At 43.7% G+C, this 22029-nt stretch overlaps 1 protein-coding gene across 1 annotated transcript in view; it reads right to left on the reverse strand.

Moving 5' to 3' along the window:
• The window catches only part of MTREX (Mtr4 exosome RNA helicase), a 1888266-nt gene that overhangs the window by 1306081 nt on the left and 560156 nt on the right, over positions 1 to 22029 (reverse strand). Inside the window, exon 14 of the mRNA XM_044063928.1 lies at positions 18243 to 18344. Within this exon, the coding sequence (XP_043919863.1) occupies positions 18243 to 18344 (102 nt within the window). The remainder of the gene's footprint in view (positions 1 to 18242; positions 18345 to 22029) is intronic.

Here is a 22029-nt window from a genome sequence, read left to right on the forward strand (position 1 = left end):
GGAAGGAGGGAGAGTAACCTGGACTGCAGCAGTGTATACACGCGAACATCTAAATTTATGGTAGGCACAAAACTGTACTATGTTCATCGTGTTACACTGCCGCAGTCGTTACACTTGGGTAGAATCCCAAAGCTTAGGTAGGGCGGCTGGTTCTATAAGGCATTAGGGGTGGCTATAAGGCCCTGCAGCACTGTAGTGGCGAAGCCAGCTCTGGATTTAGAGTATAGAGGCAGATGGTAATGCTTGGTGAAGGTAAGCACAGAACTCCAAGTTGCTGCTTCCAAAACATCCTCGGTAGGTACTCCCCTGAGGTAGGCAGTTGAAGTGGCTGTTGCCCTGGTGGAGTGAGATCTAATGCTGCCAGCTACAAGTTTTCCATGGTATGTGTAGCAGAAATGTATACAATGTCCTATCCATTTTGAAATAGTCTGTTTTGAAATGGCTTTTCCCTGTGCTCCTGCAACATACGCTACCAATAATTGCTCAGATTTTCTGAAAGCTTTGGTTTTGTCCAAGTAGAAGCGTAACTGCCTGTGAATGTCCAAAGAATGCAGTAGTCTCTCCCCTTTATTCTGTGGTTTAGGATAAAAAGTTGGCAGGTGAATAGTTTGGTTTAGAGCCACACTGGATACCACCTTTGGCATAAACGTAGGGTTAGTTCTTAAAGACACCCTATCCTGGTGGAAAATGAGGAAAGGTTCCACTGCCATTAGTGCCTGTAATTCTGAAACTCTTCAAGCTGATGTTATTGCCAGGAGCAGAGCAGTTTTCCAAGAGAAATATTTTAATTCTGCTGTGTTAGCTGGCTCAAAAGGAAGTAAAGTTAATTTTTCCAAAACAAAGTTGAGGTCCCAAGTTGGAGTAGGTGTTCTACGGGGCGGACTTGTTTTTAGCCCCTCTGAAGTTTTAACAGAGGATTAGAGAAAATTGGTGGATCCGTGTTGTAATGAGCAGAGATGGCAGAGGCGTGGATCTTGATGGATGAGAAGGAGAGGCCTTTGTCCAGCATCTCAGTTAAGTATTGTAGTATCTGAGAAATGTTTGGGACAAGAGGGTCAAGGCTGTGAGCTTGGTTCCAGGCACAGAATCTTTTCCATTTATCCGAATAGGCTTTCCTGGCACTAGGCCTTCTGGCCTCCAGAATGACATCCATAACAGCTTTGGAGAGAGGCATTGCTTGCTTGACTAAGGAATCTTCCATGCAGCTAGGTTTAAGGTCTTTAGCTGGCTGTGTAGTATTTGATTGTTGTGCTGAGTTAGCAGATGTGGGATTTGAGGCAAAATCCAGGGTGGCTCTTGTGCTAAGCTCCTTAAGATTGGGTACCAGTGCTGGCGTGGCCAGTCTGGTGCAATCAGGATCATCCTTTGGCTCTTCTTGCCTGGCTTTTATGAGTACCTTTGGCAGGAGAGGTAGTGGTGGGAAAGCGTATACTTGTAGGTTCTCTCAGCTGAATGAGAGGGCATCCACTTTCCATGCTTGTGGATGGTAACTCCTTGTGCAGAATTTTTGTAGCTGGCAGTTTATTGGGGATGCAAACAGATCTATGTCCAGGCTCCTCCATTTCTGTGTTATCATTCTGAATATTTGTGGATTCAATTCCCATTCGTGGGGATCCATGATGTTTCTGCTTAAGTCGTCTGCCAGTGTGTTTTTCTCTCCTGGCAGGAATGGTGCTTGCAGATGAACTTGAAGGTTTATAGCTGTGTTCCACAAGGTCATGGCTTGTCTGCATTGGGGGTAGGAGTGAGTGCCCCCTTGCTTGTTTATGTACCACAAAACTGTGGTGTTGTCTGCCTTTAGCAGTAGTTGTCCTGGATGCAGCAGATCCTTGAAAGCTATAAGGGCATTCTGTACAGCTAGCATCTCTTTTTGATTGATGTGAAGATGCCTTTGTTCTGCGGGCCACGTGCCCTGAATACATTTGCCTGCCATGTGTGCTCCCCAAGCGTAATCCGATGCATCTGTTGTCAGTGTTTGCCTGGTTGTATAAAAGGCTGCCTCTTGCTGAGGTGACAAGCTTGAGCCCACCATTGAAACTCCTGTTGAAGGCAAGGGATTAGTGGTATAACTGTTTAAAAACTTTGACAGTGTTGCGACCATACATTCTTTAGGTACCAATGTAGTTTCCTCATATACAGTCTGGCATATAGAATTAGTAGTATGCAGGATGCCATGTAACCCAAGGCCTGCAGAATTTTTCTTGCAGGGAGTTGGGTCGTTGTTGCCATCAATTGAAAATATTGAGTCAGTTGTCCTTGCTTGTCTGGCGTGAGATAAGCCATCTGGGCCGTTATGTTCAAGCTGGCACCCAGGAATATAATCTCTTGTGAGGGCACTAGTTTTGATTTCTTTTCGTTTACTGTGTACCCCAGGCAACTTAACTTTTTTACAAACGCCAGATGCTTTAGAAGAATGTCCTTGCTCTCTGCTTGAATTAGGCACGGATAAATTTAAATTCCTGTCTGCAAAATGCAATTACTGGTGCCAGGCACTTTGTGAAGACCCTGGGCGCAGTAGATAAACAAAGGGCAGCGCAGAGAATTGGTAGTGCATTGAACCAGCTATGAATCTGAGGCATCTTCTGCAATTTTGTCTGCTAGGGACATGCAGGTATGCCTCCTTGAGGTCCAAAGTCACGAGCCAAGCTTTCTTGCCCAGCATGGGAAGAAGCTGCTGTAGTGTCAACACTCTGAATTTTGGAACATCCAGGTAAGTGTTTAGAGATGAAAGATCCAGATTTGGCCTCCAGGCTTTGTCCTTTCTGGGTACCAGAAAGAGTAGAGTAAAATCCTTGTCCTTGCTCCTTTGATGGTACCTTTTGAATAGCTCTCATATCCATGAGTGCTGTAATTTGTTTTTGAGCCTCTCCCCATTGATTTGGTGGCAGATTTGGCATTCCTTTTAACCTTGGCAGAGTGTGAAAGTGGAACCTGTAACCTTGAAATACAATGTTGAGAACCCATTTATCTTTGGTGATCATTTGCCAATTGTGGTAGAAGAGTGCCAGTTTTCCTCCCAAGGGGGCTGCCAAGAGAGATTTGTTTGGCAGCTGTAGTGTGAAGTCATTAAAGCTGCTTTTTATATGGTTGGGGCCTGTCTTCCCCTTCTTTCTGGTCTGATGCAACCCATTGTCGAGGCCTGTAAGGACCTTGTGTTTGACCTCTACCTCTTGGACGTCTGTATTTTCCACTTTGAGGGTCTGTCTGTAATTGGAAAGGACCAATTCTTAGTTGGCCAGTTTCTGCTAAATCTAGGAGGCTGAACCTCTAAGAAATCCTTCACCATTTGCATAGATTTTGCCTTATCCTCCATTTTCTTTAATACCTCTTCTGCCTTAACTCCAAATAACACATCCTGCTGCAAAGATGCATCCAATAATTTTGCTATAACATGGTCTGGTAACGTATGTTCTTTTACCCAAGCATGTCTTCTAATGACAGAGCCTGTAAGTGCTGCTCTGCAGGAGGCCTCTAGAGAATCAAAACCACATTGCAAAGTATGCTCTCCCACTTATTCAGATGCATGCAATAAATCCTGCATTTCTATAGAATTAGGAGGATCTGATTCTGGAAACATTTTTTGTTTTAACTGAGACAGTAAAAATTGCTGATATTTTAGCATGTGAAACTGGCAATTTAAGGCTCTCAACGCTAAAGTTGCAGATGTATATACCATCTGTCTAATGCTCTGGAATCTGTCAGAGGGAACTGGATTCTTGGCTGATGAGGCCTTAACCCCTTTGGGTCCATGAGAAATAGTTTCAGGGTCAGCTACAGGGCTTTTATACAGAAATTTGTGAGAGTCAGGGACCCTGTAGTATCTGTCAGGTTTAACAGGGGCTGGAAGTAAGGAATCAGATTTTAACCTGGATTCAGTATACACATCATCCACAATATCTAACACTGGCGGAATAGCAAGGGGTCTGTGTTGAGGTAATAAAAGGAAGTCTGAGCCTTTTCTTGGATTCTGAGTAATCCTGGCCTTCCCAGTGGAAATGCCCCCTCATGGTATGTAGGGTTTCCCCAAAGGAGTAGTACTCAGGCGGTGAGGCTGATGGAATTGATTCCTCAGCATCAGAAACCTCATAAGGGGGTAAAGAATATCCTAGGTCTGAGGATGAATCAGAAGAGATGGACACCTGGTCGGATGAGTCATAGTCTGCATCCTGTCTAGGCATTTTATCAGGAGGGGGAATGGGACCCCTTGATCAGAGTGATTAGGTCTTCAGCCATTTTGAGCATTTGTTTCTTAGGCATGGAGGCCTGTCCTGGAAAATGCTGCATTTGTTTCTTTGATTTTAAAGGAGGCTTAGACTTAGCTGAGGGTTTAATGCTTAACTGAGTAGGTCTGAAGACACCCTCTGAAGCTGTGGGTTGCTCAGCTACTCCGGATCCCTCTGAAAGGTTAGTCTCGGTAGGCTGATTAACCTGTGCGTCCGAAGGCCCAGCCATCTCCACGTGGGAGTCAGAGGAGGCCTGTGGTTCTACAGAAGCGGTCGTCAGGGGCTGCGAAGGCGCCTCGCTGAAAACCGGCGAACCAGCGACTGGCCTAGAAGAGGCTTCGTCGTCAGTTTTGGGCCTTGGATGCCTATCCTTGTCTTTGCGCTTTTTGTGTATTCTGGTCGGAAGTTCCAACGGCATGGTATAATTGAATTTTCTACCAAAATAATGTCGGAGAAATCAAACCGACGTTTAATAGTGCGCTTGTTAAACCTAGCACAAAACAGACCAGTGACGTTGTGGTCTGGGCCTAGGCATGGGATACAATAGGAATGGAAATCCTTATGAGGTATTTGCTTCCCACAAGAAATACAGTTATTAACTTTTACTGACATCGGTCTGAGGCAAGAAAAAGTTTCCCCAACGGGGTACTTAGCTTTGTAGAAGACTTCGGTTCTGGATTCGGAATGAAAATCTCAGGAGACAGCCGACCGGCACTTGCGAACTGCTTTCGCTTCGGGCACCATGCGGCAAGAAAGACTGAAGAAAATGGCATCCGCTGCATCTTATATACCCCTGTCGCACTGACGTCAGGGAAGAGGCGACAGCAACCGACGCCGGACCAAGACTTTGGAACTCAGGCCGACTGGGGAACCATCTGACGGCAGGATAACCCAAGTGTAAAGACTGCAGCAGTGTAACACGATGAACATTTGTAATTTACTGGCCATTTGGGCAGTTTTTCAATCCCTTTCAACTTTCTACTACCGGTGCCAGAAAGTCTGCTCTTCAATTTGTCCCTTAGATCTTGCTAGTTTTTGTTCTCTACTGCACTTTAATTAGCTTATTTGCCTAGCACTTCATCAGGCTTTTTGCAACAATTATTGTAGCACACAAGTGCTATCAGCACTAGACATCCTATAAGGAAACAGCTGCAGTAATTAGTAAGGATGACCACCCTCCTGGCAGGTCTAAATGACAGTTCCCTGTGCTTTCTCCTATTAACCTGGTGAACTTGGGCATTCTGAGGCAGTGTAGCAACTGCCTCATGTACACAAACTACCCTCTCCTCTTACCTCCCACCACTCAGACTTGTGAGAGATGCACTTATATCGCCAAACTGGAAGACATGCACTCTCCAGCCAAGACCAGAATAGCTGGTCAAGAGGAGAAGGTCAACACCTGCACCACACCACATGCAACACAGCCATCCAGAACACCCGCCATCACAGCTCTCACATAAAAACACAAACCACACACACCTTGTGGAGGCTCTCAATAGAAATCTACCCAAACAGCAGAGACATCCAAAGCAGAAATGCACTCTACCATCAAAACACAGCACAAACCACAAGACACAAAGCTCACCTACACAGTGTACCCCTGAACCTAAGCCCCCAAGGCAAAACAGCTTTTCCAATACATTAATCACAGGTGACTCAATAGTAAGGCACACAGATGTCCCACTCACCAGGTTGAATAAGGAGAAGATAACAGTCAGCTGTCTGACAGGTGCCAGAATCCGACAACACGCACTCTGGTCACTCCACAAGTAGGACTCTGTCATTGTCCATGTGGGTATGAATGACCAGAGACACACATCCCTGGACGATATGAAAAGAGACTGAGTGGAGCTCTCTGATTATGTGGCCCAGGCAGGTATGTCCATAGCCCTGAGCAGCATACTACCGTCGCCCAAGACAATACCACAGTAGAAGCAAAAATGATTGACTTAAAAAATTGGCTAAGTGTCTGGTGTCATTCTAAGGGGATCCAGTATCTGTCCGCTTGGGATGACATGATTGATAGACCTCGATGCTTTGTTAGAGATGGCCTGCATATATCAACCCCTGGGTTTCTGGGTACTGGCCAAGGCTCTTGCCACCCCTACAGTGCCCTTTTAGGTAGTATTCCAAAAACCAAATTACCACCATAACAGCTATAAATAAATGCAATCTAAGGGTCATGCAGCTCAGCGCTAGAAGTCAATCTCAACATGCCCTCACTCGAAGCACTCCTCAAAATGGAGAACATCGACATTTATGCTGTAACGGAGGCCTGGTTTAAAGCATCAGAAAGCACCCCTGCTCTACCAGGCTACAACTCATTCCACACCTTACGGCCCCAGAACATAGAAAGAAGCTCCAAAGACAGTGGTGTCTCCATATTCATAAAGGATATGCGCACCTCCAGACCAGTAGTCCAGCATAATGTATCTGAGATACATCAGGTACAACTAACACTGGGTAAGACGGCAATACAGGTCATAGCCTGCTACAGGTCCCCAACCATGCCCCAAGACTCTCACTCCACATTCCCAAGCACCCTGGAATCTATTAAGGTCCAACCCAACACTCTCATACAAAGTGATTTCAACTACCTCTCCATCAACTGGAAAAACTACTCATGCTTCAATGCACTGGCCCAACACTTGCAGGAATTAATCAATTCCACTGCCTGGACCAGCTCATCAGTACCCTGGACTAGAGGAAGTAACATCCTTGACCTGGTTATTAACAACATGGGCAACCACTGCTCTACACCAATAGTCAATTACTCTCCGGTTAGATCCAACCACAAACTAATCACCATGGAAATCAACATCTAACCCCCCCCCCCCCCCCCCAAGGTAACCACCATGAAAAACTTCTCCAAAGCTAATTCTGGGCTCCTAGAAACAGAGGTGGCTGACTTTACTGCACCCATGCCAATGGAAAATAGATGCATGACTGCCGAATCACACATCACTAAATTGCACAAACACGTACATAAATGCATGGAACTATCCATACCCAACACAGCAAAGATGCTCTCCTCCAAAAAAAAAAAAAAAAAAAAAAAAAAAAGGACGTCAATCTGATGGTCTACTACAATTAATAAACTCTACAACAGAAGGAAGAAACTTGCGGAAAAAGGTGAAGTTCCAAGACTGGAAAAACTCCTTATTAGCCTAAACAAAAAGTTGAGATCCCTCATCAAAATCTCTAAAGCCAGCTATGAAGGCAGAATTGTGGCAGACAAAAACAACCACAAAGCCTTCTACAGTTATATCAAGAATCTCCACAGCAATACCCAGGTTTGCTCTGAATTACTGCACAATGGTACTTCCTACACTGAGCCAACAGATATATTACTGGCCATCAGATTCAGTGCCAGCTTTACCCCTCTCCCCCAACCCCCCAAAGGACCAATCGCAATACTGGAAGAATGCCAGGCATCCAGCTTTACTGTAGCACAGGTTAAAGCTGCATTGTCTAAGGCCAAGAATGCAGCTTCTGTGGAACCAGACAATATCCCTGGCTGTGTGAACTGGTACCACATCTGTGTGCCCTGTTCACTCACAGTCTCACCTCAGGCTTTGTCCCTACCGAATGGCGTACTGCTACAATCATGCCACTCCAAAAAGGGGAAGTGACTACAGACCCTGGGAATTATAGCTCAATTAGCCTGACAAGTCTGATATGTAATGGAGCACATTATCATGGACTTAATTAAAAAGGATAAAGGTAATCTCCAAACTCTAGATCCCATGCAATTTGGTTTTGTGAAAGGTAGGTCATGCCTGCTCGACTTCTTGACTCAGTCACCAGAGCTGTGGATGAGGGTAAGGCCGTTCTTACAGCCTACCTAGATCTAGCCAAGGCCTTTGATACCATTCCTCGCTCAGGAATTACTGATAAACTCAAACCTATATCACTAGGTGGGTTGCAAATTGCCTCACAGATAGAACCCACAGTGTGAAAGTAGCAGACTCCAAGTCAGACTGCTGAACAGTCACAAATGGAGTCCCACAGGAATCAGTCCTGGGTTCTCTCCTGTTTGGCATCTACTTCTCAGAAGTCCAGGCTAACAAGGATGGACTCTGGCTGACCAAGTTCACAGACGACTGCAAGCTGGGAGCCGTTATTAACTCCCCGAGTGATGCAGACATCCTACAGAAAGGCCTCACTGAGACCAATGACTGGTGTCAAAACCATGGCCTTAAGCTTAATGTCAAAAATGCATCTTCATCCCCTTTGGGAAAAACTCAGTTCCCACTAATTACCACATCGATGGGAGCCCACTGAACACTGAAGGCATTATAAGAGAGCTGGGGACACAGGTTGGCAGCAACCTCTCCTTTCACCACCACATTGCCACTGTGGTCTGAAAAGTCCTATGTGGCACATCTCATTACCAAGGGTTTTGCATCCAGGAAGAAAGAGGTCTTCAGCTCTCTCTACTCTTCCTTCATTAGACTAATCATAGAGTATAATGCCCCATTTGGCATGTTCCTCACTAGACACCTGCAACAGCTGGAAAGGCCACAAAAGTACCTCACGAAAAGGATTCTAGGCCTTAAACACATGTCCTACACAGACAGATTCAAAAAACTCCAGCTCTTCTCCATCTCATATCGTCTACTAACAGGTGATCTCTGCTCGACTAACAAAGCCACGTCTGACCCAGCTCTGTTAAGGAATGCTACATCTAAAGAAATCCCAATCCCTCTGCACCACATGCTCCAGAGACCTCAACCTCTTTACCACAATCAACAGAACATGCTGGAGGGAACAATGCCAGGGTACTTCTATGGGCTAGGCTTGTAAAGGCTCCAGGGCCATTAGCGTAGTACACACCTATGAGATTCGGCCAATAGGCATGACTGCAATTAGTGGTACACAGAACAGGCAAAAGAGGCTGGAATTTACTGCAGAAAGCTGGCAAAGGACAAAGTTATAGAAAATAAACAGACGAAAAGGTAACAGAATGGGAAGAGGCCAATAACACATCTGGACTGCAGGCTAGAAATTGTTCTATCTAGGATTGATAGAGTGTAGGCAAGCAGAAAGGGGACTGGGGAATCCTGAGTGAAAGACCTGCACCAGTTGAGTTTTCAGTTGAATCCAGAACCGAAGCTGCTGTTAGAGATAATTATTACGGCAAATAAAATATTACAAGACAAATAGAAGAATCAGAGAAGGTTAGAAAAAACTGGGAAGAGAGATTAAATAAGCAAATCACAAAGATGCAATGAGAGAACATATGTATGGATATTAAATATGCAACACAGTCTAGAAGATTTAGGATTTTTGCTTGGAAGTGTTTGGATAGGTACTTTTATACCCAGAGCAGACTCCACAGAATTGTTCCTCAGGTAGACAGAAAATGTTGGAGATGTGATGAGGAAGAAAGAGGTAGTAGGAGCATGTGTGTTTAGAGTGTTATGACAGAATTTAAAAATTCACTAGAGTACTCTGTCAGGAATACTTGGTGAACAAATGAATGTAACTAAGGTAATGATTTTTTTGTGCTGGGATATAGGATCTGAATTGCCTAAACATATTAAAGCTCTCAAGTTAAATTCTGGTGGCTGCCAGAAAAGCATGACATTGAAGTATAAACCAACTGTATTTGAAGTATTGAATATTTTAACAGAGATAAAAAGTACAGTTTTGTAGCTACCATAAATGTAGATGTCTGATAGGTATGCATCTGCAGTCATCACATATGGGTTGTCCTGCCTCAGGCAGCCCTTCGGTCGGCCGGATTCCAAAGTCTGGGTCCGGCGTCGGCTGATGTCGTTCCTTCCCCGACGTCAGAGCGCCTGGGGTATAAAAACGTCAGCAGATGCCATCTTCCTCAGTTTTTCTTGCCCTAGATGCCAGGTGCCCTCTAAGGAAGGCTAAATTTGGAGAAATGCAATAGATTCCAAACATGCACAGAAATATATACATATCTATATATATATAATATATATATAAAAACAAATACACCACACCATAATAGATAACCCCAGCTAGCTATGAGAGGGAAAAGTACCCAAGAAATACCACAGAGGGGAAGGAGGGAGGGTAAACCTGACTGCAGATGCATACCTATCGGACATCCACATTTATGGTAGGTACAAAACTGTACTATGTCCTTCAAGGATGCATCTGCAGTCATCACATATGGGTAGAATACCACAGCCAATCTGGGGGGTGGAGGATCTATGTAAAATGTTGTAGCTAAAATGCCCTGCAGGACTGCCGTAGCAAAGCCTGCTCTGGATCTGGACTATAGAGGTAAGTTGTAATGCTTGGAAAATGTATGCACGGAGCTCCATGTAGCAGCTTCTAAAATGTCCTTGGTAGCCACCCCTTTTAAGGCTGTGGAGGTGGCTGTGGCTCTGGTCGAATGAGGTCTAATGTTAGCTGGCACTGTTTTTCCATGAAAGGAGTAACAAAAACGAATGCAATTCCCTATCCATTTTGAAAATGTCGGTTTTGAAATTGCTTTTCCTTGTGCACCGGCAGCATATGCTACAAACAGCTGGTCAGTTTTTCTGTAAGTTTTAGTTCTGTCCAAGTAGTAGCGCAACTGTCTGTGTATGTCCAGGGTGTGCAGAAGCTTTTCCCCTTTGTTTTGTGGATTTGGAAAGAAGGTGGGCAGGTGAATAGCTTGGTTTAATGAGATTCTGGATACCACCTTTGGCATAAAATGAATGGTTGGTTCTCAATGAGACTCTGTCTTGATGAAAAATAAGAAATGGCTGTACTGCCATGAGGGCCTGTAACTCAGATACTCTTCTTGCTGAGGTTATGGCCAGAAGGAAGGCAGTCTTCCAAGACAGGAACTGTAGTTCTGCAGATGCTGCTGGTTCAAAGGGAGGCAGTGTTAGTTTTAGGCAGTGTTAGTTTTTCCAATACGAAGTTAAGGTCCCAAGTAGGCACTGGTGGTTTCCTTGGAGGATTGATGTTTTTAATTCCTCTTAGAAACTGCCTTAGGAGAGGATGAGAGAAGACAGGTGGAACAGTGTTGTATTCTGCTGAAATTGCTGAAGCATGAATTTTAATGGAAGAGTAAGACAGGCCATTCTGGAGCATTTCTGCCAAGTATTCCAGGATATGTGCCATGTTCATCACTTTCGCATCTAGGCCCTTTGTGGTGCTCCAAGTGTGAAATCTTTTCCATTTTGCTGAGTATGCCTTTCTTGTGGAAGGCCTACGAGCTTCCATGATGATATCCTTCACTCTCTTGGACAGCTTATACTGTGGAGGAATCAAGGTATTTTCCAGGCTGTTAGTTGCAATGTTTTCAGGTTGGAATGCAGAGTTTTGTAATTGTGCTGTGTCAGGAGAAGTGGCCATTGTGGAAGAGGCCATGGTTTCGTGCGTGACATGCTCTTGAGCAAGGGGTACCAGTGCTGTCTTGGCCAGTCCGGAGCTATCAGAATCACTCTTGGCTGCTCTGCCCTGATCTTCAGTAAGACCTTGGTCATTAATGGAAGAAGTGGGAATGCATACACTGTTAAGAGTTCTCCAGCTGAAAGAGAGGGCGTCCACTTTCCATGCTCGTGGGTGGTATGTCCTTGAGCAGAACTTCTTCAGCTGATGATTGTGTGGGGAGGCAAAGAGGTCTATGTCCGGCCTCCCCCATGATTGTGTTATCTGCAGGAAGATGTCTGGGTGCAGCATCCATTCGTGTGCATCCATGATGTTTCTGCTTAAGCTGTCCGCCAGTATATTGTCCTTTCCTGGCACAAACTGGGATTGCAGCTCTATATTGAGAGCCAAGGAAAGTTCCCATAGATTCATTGCCAGTCTGCAAAGAGGGTAGGAATGGGTGCCTCCTTGCTTGTTTATGTACCACATAACTGTGGTGTTGTCTGTCCTTATTAGCAAGTGGCCGTGATGTAGGAATAGCTTGAAGGCCTCGATTGCATGTATCACTGCCAGCATTTCCTTTTGGTTTATGTGCATGTGTAGCTCTTTTTGTTACTGTAGTCCTTGGATGCACCTTCCCTCCATGTGCGCTCCCCATCCGTGGTCTGAAGCATCCGTTGTAATGGTTTGGCTGGCTATTGGTTTGCTGAAGGGCAGACCCCTGTTTGACTGGCTTGCTTGAGCCCACCACAGAAATTCCCTTTGACGGCATGGGATGAGTGGTATCAAAGTTTCCAAGCTGTGACTGTGCTGAGTCCATAAACTCCTTAGGTACCATTGTAGTTTCCTCATATGTAGCCTTGCTTGTGGAATCAGAAGAATGCAAGAAGCCATGTAACCCAGGGCCTGCAGGATTTTCCTTGCAGTCAGCTGAGTTTGTCTTGACAGATTTTTGAAGTAATCCGGTAGTTGACTTTGCTTTTCTTCTGTGAGGTAAGCCATTTGGGTGGTTGTGTCTAGATTCGCACCCAGAAAAGTTATTCTTTGGGATGGAACAAGTCTTGACTTGCGAATGTTGACTGTATATCCCAAGGCCTGAAGTAGGTGGATGGCATAATTCAAGTGTTTAGCCAAAATTCGTTGGCTGTCCGCTTGTATAAGGCAGTCGTCCAGATATGGGTATATTTGCATCCCCTGAAGTCTGCAATGTGCAATTACTGATGCCAGGCATTTCGTGAATACTCTGGGCGCAGTAGATAAGCCAAAGGGCAATGCTGAGAATTGATAATGCTCTGAACCTGCAAGAAATCTGAGGTGTCTTCTGCAACTTTGTCTGATAGGGACATGCAGGTATGCCTCCTTGAGGTCCAGAGTTACCAGCCAAGACCCCTTGCCCAGCATGGGAAGGAGTTGCTGCAGAGTCAGCATTTTGAATTTTGGCACAATGAAGTAAGTATTCAGTGCGGACAAGTCGAGAATAGGGCTCCATGCATTTTCTTTTCTTGGAACAAGGAATAGTCTGGAGTAAAATCCTTGGCCTTGTTCTGAGAGAGGAACCTTTTCTATAGCTTTCATTTTCACTAAACTGGAGATTTGTTTCAAAGCCTCTGCCCTTTGATTTGGTGGCAGGTCTGGCATGCCTTTTCATTTTGGTAATGTGTGGAAATGGAACCTGTATCCTTTTGTCTATTATTTGTAGTGTCCATTTGTCCCTTGCAATACTGTGCCAATTGTCTGAGAATAAGGAAAGCTTTCCGCCCACAGGTGCTTCCAATTGCCCCCTGGTTGGCAGTGTCAAAGTCATTGGGTCTGTCCTTGTGCAGCAGTAGTAGGCCCTGCACTACCTCTCTGGTTGGGAGGCTGCCATTGACGTCCTCTGTAGGAGCCTCTAGCTTGCCCTCTACCTCTGGCACGCCTGTTCTTGCCTCTCTGAAATCTCTCTATGTCCGGAAAGGACCAATTCTTGGAAGGCCAATTTCTGCTGAATCTTGGTGGTTGAACTTGCATAAAATCTTTTACTGTTTGTACAGATTTTGCCTTTTCTTCAAATTTCTTTAAGACCTCCTGAGCAGTGGAACCAAATAACTTTTGCTTTTCCAGTGGAGCATCAAGAAGCTTTGCTTTAACATGGTCTGTCAGAGATTGTTCCTTGAGCCAAGCATGCCTACGTAGGACTGCACCTGTCATAGCTGACCTACATGAAGCTTCCAATGCATCATACCCACACTGCAAGAAATGGTTGCTAACCTGTTGAGAGTTATGTACCAGATCCTGAAGTGATTTGCGATCTAGGGGTTCAGGTGAAGACAGTTTTTTATGCAATTCATCTAACAAATACTCTTGGTACTGAATCATATGAAATTGACAATTTAAAGCCCTCATAGAAAGGGTAGCAGAAGTATACACTTTTTTACCCTATCACTCTAAAGTCCTGGACTCCCTTTCAGAGGTGAGTGGATTTTTTGTAGTGGCAGCTGAAACCCCTTTACGGCCCTGGGAAATAGTTTCTGGATCAGCAGAGTGGGCCTTGTAAAGGAAAAGATGTGATTCCGGGACTCTGTAGTACCGATCGGGTTTGTCAGGAGCCGGAGGAAGAGAGTCAGGGGTTGTGCTAGACACAGAGTACACATCATCAATGACATTCAAAACAGGGGGAATAGCCAAAGCTCTATGCTGAGGTAAATGCAAGAATGTCCTTAATCTCTTCCTGGAATCAGAAAATTCCTGGCCCTGCTATTGGAAATGCGCTCTCATAGTGTGCAGAGTTTCCCCAAAGGACAGCTCTTCAGGAGGGGAGGCCGAAGGGATAGATTCCTCAGCATCAGAATCCTCGTAGGCCGAAAAAGCCTCCTCCTGGTAGTCCGAGAGAGTAGAGCCATCAGAGGCCTCATCTGAGGAGTGGGGATCAGAGGGCTCAACCCTGGGCCTTTTTTCTGTAGGAGGTTGAGAGCCCCTGTCCGGATGAGCCTGTGAGCCCCTAATTAATGAAATGAGGTCCTCTGCTAGACTAAGGATCTGAGAACCTGTAGTGGGTCCCTGAGGGATAACCCTGGGAGGCAAAGATTTTGAGTGTTTAGCAGCTTTAGCCCTACAGAATGCCTTTATGGAAATGGATGCAGGTGGCCTGGCTGCACCACGTGCTGGAGTGGTTTTGTCTAGAGGAATGGTGTTGGAAGGTTCCAGGACACCAGTATCTAATGGAGATTCAATAACCGATACAATAGGGGCCCCCGGGGCCGAAGTTGTCGGTTGTACGGTTTCGGTGGTCGGAAGTACCAAGGACTTTGTTTCAGCCGAGACCGAGACACTCGCGATAGGCCTGGCCGTGGTTTCAGCCGAAACCGCAGCCCGCGTGTGTCGGTCTTTGTCCTTCCGTTTCTTATTTAAATGTGAAGTCGGAGTCTCCGACGGCATATTGTAAGCAAAACTAGCCCCAAAAAATTCCTCTGCAAACTCCGCCCGACGTCTAAGAGTGCGTCGGTTGAAGGAAGCACAGGCGGAACAGGCCGAGACGTCGTGGTCTGGGCCTAGGCAGGGGAGGCAGTAAGAGTGGAAATCCTTATGAGGTATTAGTTTCCCACAAGTTAAGCAATTATTAATTTTATCTGACATCGGCTGAGGCAAGAAAGAGTCCCCAACGGGGTACTTAGCTTTTGAAGTCTTCGGTTTAGCTGAATTACAGGAGCTGGCCGACCGGCACTTGCGAACTGCTTCTACTTCGGGCACCATGCGGCAAGAAAGACTGGGGAAGATGGCGTCGGCTGACGTTTTTATACCCCAGGCGCTCTGACGTCGGGGAAGGGGCGACATCAGCCGATGCCGGACCCAGACTTTGAAATCCGGCCGACCGAAGGGCTGCCTGAGGCAGGACAACCCATATGTGATGACTGCAGATGCATCCTTGAAGGACATCAGGAACAGGGATCTTTAGGAAAGGGTAGAAGCAAATTACATAGAATAAAACAGAAACTGGTAAAATACATGGATAAAAATGTTTTGGAGGAGAAATAAGCTTTAAGAAAAGGCAGGAATTTAACAATTTAGTAATGCTGGATTGACTGTATTGTACAGATTATATGTGAAGTACGTTTGTAAATGCGAACTTGTTAATATGGTTTTATCATTATATAAATGGTAGTTTGCCTATGTCACTGGTAATTCAATACAAGTCTGAAAAAACAGTTTTGAATTGCACATTTTACACACCTAGGTAGTTACAGATTCTTAAGGCTACCTTTTAGAAACATCTTTGTTGAATGTGCCTCAGCTACCTGTAAGAAACGACTGAAAAGTCTGATGCTGAAATAAAATTTGTGGAGATGGTGAAATGCTGCTGCTCCTAGGCTGTACTTAGAAAGAAAAATGACTAGTATTTTTAAAGTCTCCCTATAAATAAACTTTCTTAGGGAATATTAAAGCTAAGGGAGTGTTAAGTGGTAAAGCCCCTGAACACAGGTGTCGGGAGATTACAAAAACATGGAAATGCATATCTAACCCATTAATGTTTTTATTCCACTATGGTGTATGATTATTTTGCAGTGATAAAAATGTCTTTAAGACATTCTGCTCTTGTGATTGATGTTTTGTGATCTGCATTATACTAAACCACCATTAAAGCAAGCTAATCACTTTAAGCAATCTAGTGGTATGTTATGAAAGCTGCTGTCATGCTCCTGTATTCTGTTGCGAAAATGGAGTTTAGACAGCCAAGGGAGCCAAGACACATTAACAGCAGTAGTAGGAAAGCACATCCCCGAACCAATGTCTGGAGTTTGGGCCCAATGATCACTAGTAACTGTGCTCCCAAGTGCAGATACGTGATCCAAAAGTTTAACTTTTTTGTGCTTTGTTACATGCTTCTAGTATTCCATGTTCATCTCTTCCCACTCAACAGTCTGCCATTCAGAATATAAAGCAAAAAGGAGTATGGAGAGTGAAAGAAAACTGGCTCTTAATTTTCATTTCTAAACAAACCTGTATATTTCTGGGTCTTCTGACTAAGGATTTCTTATTAAAGTTAGTATATTAATAGTACACATGATTTATGCTCTTCCTCTAACAAAAAAAATATCAGACTGATATTTTCAGAGGGAATCCAATGTTCACTAGAGCATTTCTTATGCTTTTAGCACAAAATTTGATTTACAACAATGAAAACCATCAAATAGAACAAACTAATAATAAAACAAGTAAACAGTACATATCAATACCAAGAATGAAGGGGGCTAGAAAGCAAATGACACTCCAGACTAGCCACTGTGCTTAAACAGCAAAAAAATGGATTACAGCACAGTGTGCACTTTCGTTGATAGCTGGTCTCCCTATGACCACAGCTCAAGAAATGTATACTACAGTTTTGTGCTCAAAGCAGTACTCCCTATGTCAAAAATATTCCAATGAGTGATCCCCACCAGATGGTTTTGTAATTCCTGAAGCAAAGCCTCGTGGCACTTGGAGCATTCTCATCCCTATGACAATCCCTGTCAGACCAAAACTGTAGAACATAGGCTTTGCAACCAAAACTAATTTTACAATTGGGAAGCCAAAGCAAATTGAATATCACCTAAAAAAAGGGGTTAAAACTCACATATGTTAAGAATTACTACAGAAATTAGCACATAGTTTAGCATTTAGTTTAACACATTACATCCTGTTTCTCAGTTCAGCTACATTTTTGGCTGGCACAAAATTACCTAGAGTTTCCACTTTACCTGACTAATACTAATAAATGCACTTGAAATGCTACAACATTCCTGAATTACCAAAGCAAGTGACCAATGGGAAGTCAACTGTTCTGCATTAAGCTAATTTTACAGCAGCAAAGCAATGGTCAACAATATCAAAAAAGCAGCAAAATGTAAGCACAACTAAAATGGACAAAAATCTTTTGAGTACCTTAGAGGAATAAAGAAGAGACTAAACACAACCACGTATATTATAAACACGTGGTTTATATTCAACCGACCAACAGCAGAGTGATCAAAACATGGGTAGTCATCACACACAAAGTGATCAAGCGCACCCTATCAAATACAATGTAGATGAAGGACCCTCTATCCGTATCCATGGCTCAGCTCACATAGAAGTTAAATAAAGTTGTATGCATATCAGCTGTTGAATATTTCCCCTTGCAGGACTCATGCTAAGAGAGTGTCAGCCAGTAATCTGGCAGGTTTATTTGTGATGGGCTACAGTTAAGTTAATTTCTTTCCGTTAGATAAGTTGACATATTAACACATACAAAACGTTTATGTAAACTTAACTGTCCATATAACTGCACAAGCAATGATGTCAGCAGGATGGTCCACAACAATGAGAAGGAAAACACAAGTGGTCTTAATTTGTTGAACAGACAGATATTTATTCCATTTACAACAGTCTCTCAATAGGACATGCCAGCAATACTGCTTCAGGTCATATAGTTGCGGAGACTGGACATCTCAAGTTTATTTTACCTCTTTAAAAATACAAAAAAAATTAACCGTACAATGAAGGACAGTCTTCCAGATCAGTAGAGAATACTACACTAATTCAAAGTATTCCCTAAAAATTTACGTTGATAAAAATGAATAAACTGTGCTCATACACATACACTCATGGAATAAAAACAGAAGAAAGCCTCTGGTAAACATCTACCACTGCTACATAGAAATTTAAATGAAAAGTGACACTTACCCAGCGGAAATCCTTCCCATCAAACTTCCTGGCATTTGTAAAAAGGACAGTCCTTGCTGGCATATTAATTCCCATAGCAAAAGTCTCTGTTGCAAACAAGGCCTAAAAATGTACATCAAAATAGTAAAAATAAATGAAAATAAAGCAAATGTAAAATAAGTTGTGTGGTGGCTGTAGTAAACACTAGTAAAATGACTGTTAAGCCTATAAAGTGATACAATTGCCAGACTGGATTAAATCAATTTTGAGTACTAGACAAGGCAAAAAAAAAATCATCAAAAGCAAGATGCACAGGTGGGACCCAAAAAAGCACATCATTTTTGGGTCTAGCAAAAATCTACAAATTAACAGTAAAAAAGAACAAGGTGCCTCAAAAACAACTAAATTCTGATCAGAGAGTTGGCTAATCTAGAAGTACAATACTAAATAAAATATAAAACAATACTACACATCACCATGTGCACACACAACCAGAACACCAGGCACCAGACAAGTCTACATCTTTCAACCCATCAGCCCTCAAAATTCTTAGTAGAGAGCATCAGAATTCAGAGCAGGGGGTCCAAAAATCAAAGAACATAAACTCTGCCCCTATGTGCAATTGCACCATTGTGCTCACACAGCATATGGACATCATATACTTAAATATGCAGCACAGACAAATTCATATTTTTGTTAAAAATGCATCTCTAATGCACCATTTTACTGTGAAAAATAGGCACAAATATACACTTATAGTATAAAAACAGTATAATGCTAGTATTACACTGACTACACTACAAGTGGTTGTGTAACTGTTCACAAACCACTTGTTTGCTGCTGTTTACGTGTTTAAGACTAAGCAAAATGATTTGGGCACCAAACTGCAGCAACTTTGGAACTCTATTAACATCAAGGATGTGGTGTAGAGGCAGAGAGCCCACATCTGCAGAGGGGAGACACTGGAGGGTTTCAGCCCCCATCCTAAGCAAAAATATTCTAGGTTGCACTTCATAGGCTCTATATTCAGAGTTCCTACATGAGCAGTTGGCAGCTGGCACTCAAGTTACATGTAAGCAAATCATGCAATATGCAATCAACAGCTAAACCTGTATCTAACAATTTTTCAAAACCTAGTAAATGGCAACTCAAATTGTTTACGGACTTTGTCTATGTTCATACCACTAAAGCAGAAGATAATTGCTGTGCAAGTACATAAAATCATACAGCCATTAAAACATTGCCTGATTGTCTGTTTATATTCTTAACATAAGTACATACACAAAACAATTACCGCTCAAAAACACCAAAACATTTTTTTGTCAACCCTTGTAACACAACAATGATATCTACAGAAGTACCTTATGTAAGAGTACTTAACATAACATTGTTAAAAACATACTGCAAACATTGGCAGACCAAGACAGTGGACTATTTACATGTTGGTTTAAAGTCCATTCAGCATGTGGGAGAAGCAGACAAATGCAGGTTTTGTAAAACAGAATTGTAAACAGTTGAACATCTTGCTGCTGGCTGCGATATACTAATGTAGGAGGATTGTATACTGAAAGGCATAACAATGTGGCAAAACTGTTGCACTGGGGATTGTGCAATACTGAAGTAGATGAAAAACAGTGGAAACATGAAGCATAAAGCATCACAGAAAATGATGAAAAATACACCACATGGGACCACCCATTAACAACAGTTCCAAAGACAGATACAAGAAAACCAGATATAGTGGTCCATGAAAAGAAGACAAAAGCAGCATTGTTCATTGCAATCGTTACACCCATTGAATACAGTGTCTTGCTTACAAAGTCATAAAATACTGGGATTTGCAGGCAGAAACGAGAGCAATGTGGAAGAAAGATGCCTAGACAGTTTCAGTCGCAGGAGCAAAAAGTCTTATAAAAACAATTTACAATTGCATTTAGACACGTTACCAATATATGTAACTGGACAAATTGCATGTGTCATTACTAGGCACACAGTGGGGGCTGCAAAGAAAGCTTCTGGACAACATCAAAGACTGAAACAATACTAATTTCAAAAAATACTTTGACTTAGGAATGGGGTCCATTCCTGGCATAGTATTAGAAACTCCAAAGACCTGGAGAAATGCGTATAGTGTGTTGTGTAAATGCATACTGTTGTAGTATCATAAAGTAGTTAGGTAGGGGTTTGAATCCTGCACTTGCCAACTGTATGAGTGTGTGTGTGTCTCCTTGGAGAGGAGCAACCTTTTTGAAGACTACTGAAACACCTTAAAAGTGGTATACTCATCTTTGTCAAGTCTGATGATGTCACCATCCTACAAATATACCTGTGGAAAAAAGAATTCCCAGTAATGTGTATAGCCTACCATGTAAATGCGTACTGCTCTAGTAATATAAAGTGATTAGGTGGTGGTTTGAGTCCTGCACTTGCTAACTGTATGAGAGTGTGTGTTTGCCTCCTTGGAGAGGAGCAACCTTTTGGGATGGGAGGGTGGCCTAGTGGTTAAGGTGTTTGCCTGACACACACAAGGTGTAGGGTTTGAGTCTCACAAGGGATAATTGGCTAGGCTTAAAATGGCTCGCAAGGGCAGTTAGCTTAGTACTAATCTATGAATCTATGAAGAAATTAAAAAGGGACAAACATGTCAACACCATAAATATTAATTTACACTCGCCTTCCCCCACCCCACCTCCTTTGGGACACTCATGTGTTCTACTTACTAAAAACTTGACATCCAGAGTAGCTGTTCAGTACTTTCTCCCCTTCCTTAACTCCAAACCCCCCCCCCACCCTGGATACAGGACACACCTATACCCACTGAAATCACTGCCTTTCACATAATTTCTCTCCAACTGACCCTTTCAGAGTTTGGCTGCAAGACTCCTTACCCATCCTCAACCCGGGGCCTCTTATCAGAAGGAGGCTGGGATCCTCTCTCAGGATGGGCCTGTGAACCTCTAATCACGGAAATTAAGTCTGCGGCCATAGTCATGATTTGTGTCTCTGGAGTAGGCTGAGGTAAGGCTTTAGCAGTAAGGTGCTTGGTCTTGCTGGCTGCCTTAGCCCGAGTGTAGGCCTTAATAGACATGGCCATAGGAGGCCTGGCAGCTCCACGTGCAGGAGTGACCTTATCTACAGCAATGGTCTCGGGCATTTCCTCGGTTTCAGTATCCGGACGAAAATCTATAACTGGCGGAGTGGTATCCGGTATCGGAGTCGTCGGTAATGCGGTGTCTTCGGTTCGGAGCGGTGGAATAACAGTCTCAGGGGGAACCGGAGCACTCGCGGTAGGTTTTGGCGTGGAGTCGGTGGTAGACACGGGCCGAGGATGTCGGTCCCGGTCTTTTCGTTTCTTGGGAGTTTGCGATGTCGGAAGATCCGACGGCATTGTATAAGCAAATTTTTCGCCAAAAAAATCTTCAGCGAACTCCGCCCGGCGCCTGAGTGCGCTTATTGAAGCGAGCATAGGCGACACAGGCCGAGACGTCGTGGTCTGGGCCAATGCAAGGAAGACCGTAAGAGTGGAAATCCTTATGAGGTATTTGTTTACCACAAGAAAGACAATTGTTAACTTTTTCAGTAATTTCTGACATCGGCTGAGGCAAGAAAAGGTCCTCAACGGGGTACTTAGCTTTTTTGATGACTTCGGATTCGAAGAATACAGGAGCTGACCGACCGGCACTTGCGAACTGCTTCTGCTTCGGGCACCGCGCGGCAAGAAAGACTGAAGAAAATGGCGTCGGCTGATGCTTATGTACTCCAGCCGCTCTGACGTCGGAGAGAAATGCGACATCAGCCGACGTCGGAC

This window comes from Protopterus annectens, chromosome 2.part2 (genome assembly GCF_019279795.1).
Source record: "Protopterus annectens isolate FY-2018-M chromosome 2.part2, PAN1.0, whole genome shotgun sequence".
NCBI lineage: Eukaryota > Metazoa > Chordata > Ceratodontiformes > Protopteridae > Protopterus > Protopterus annectens.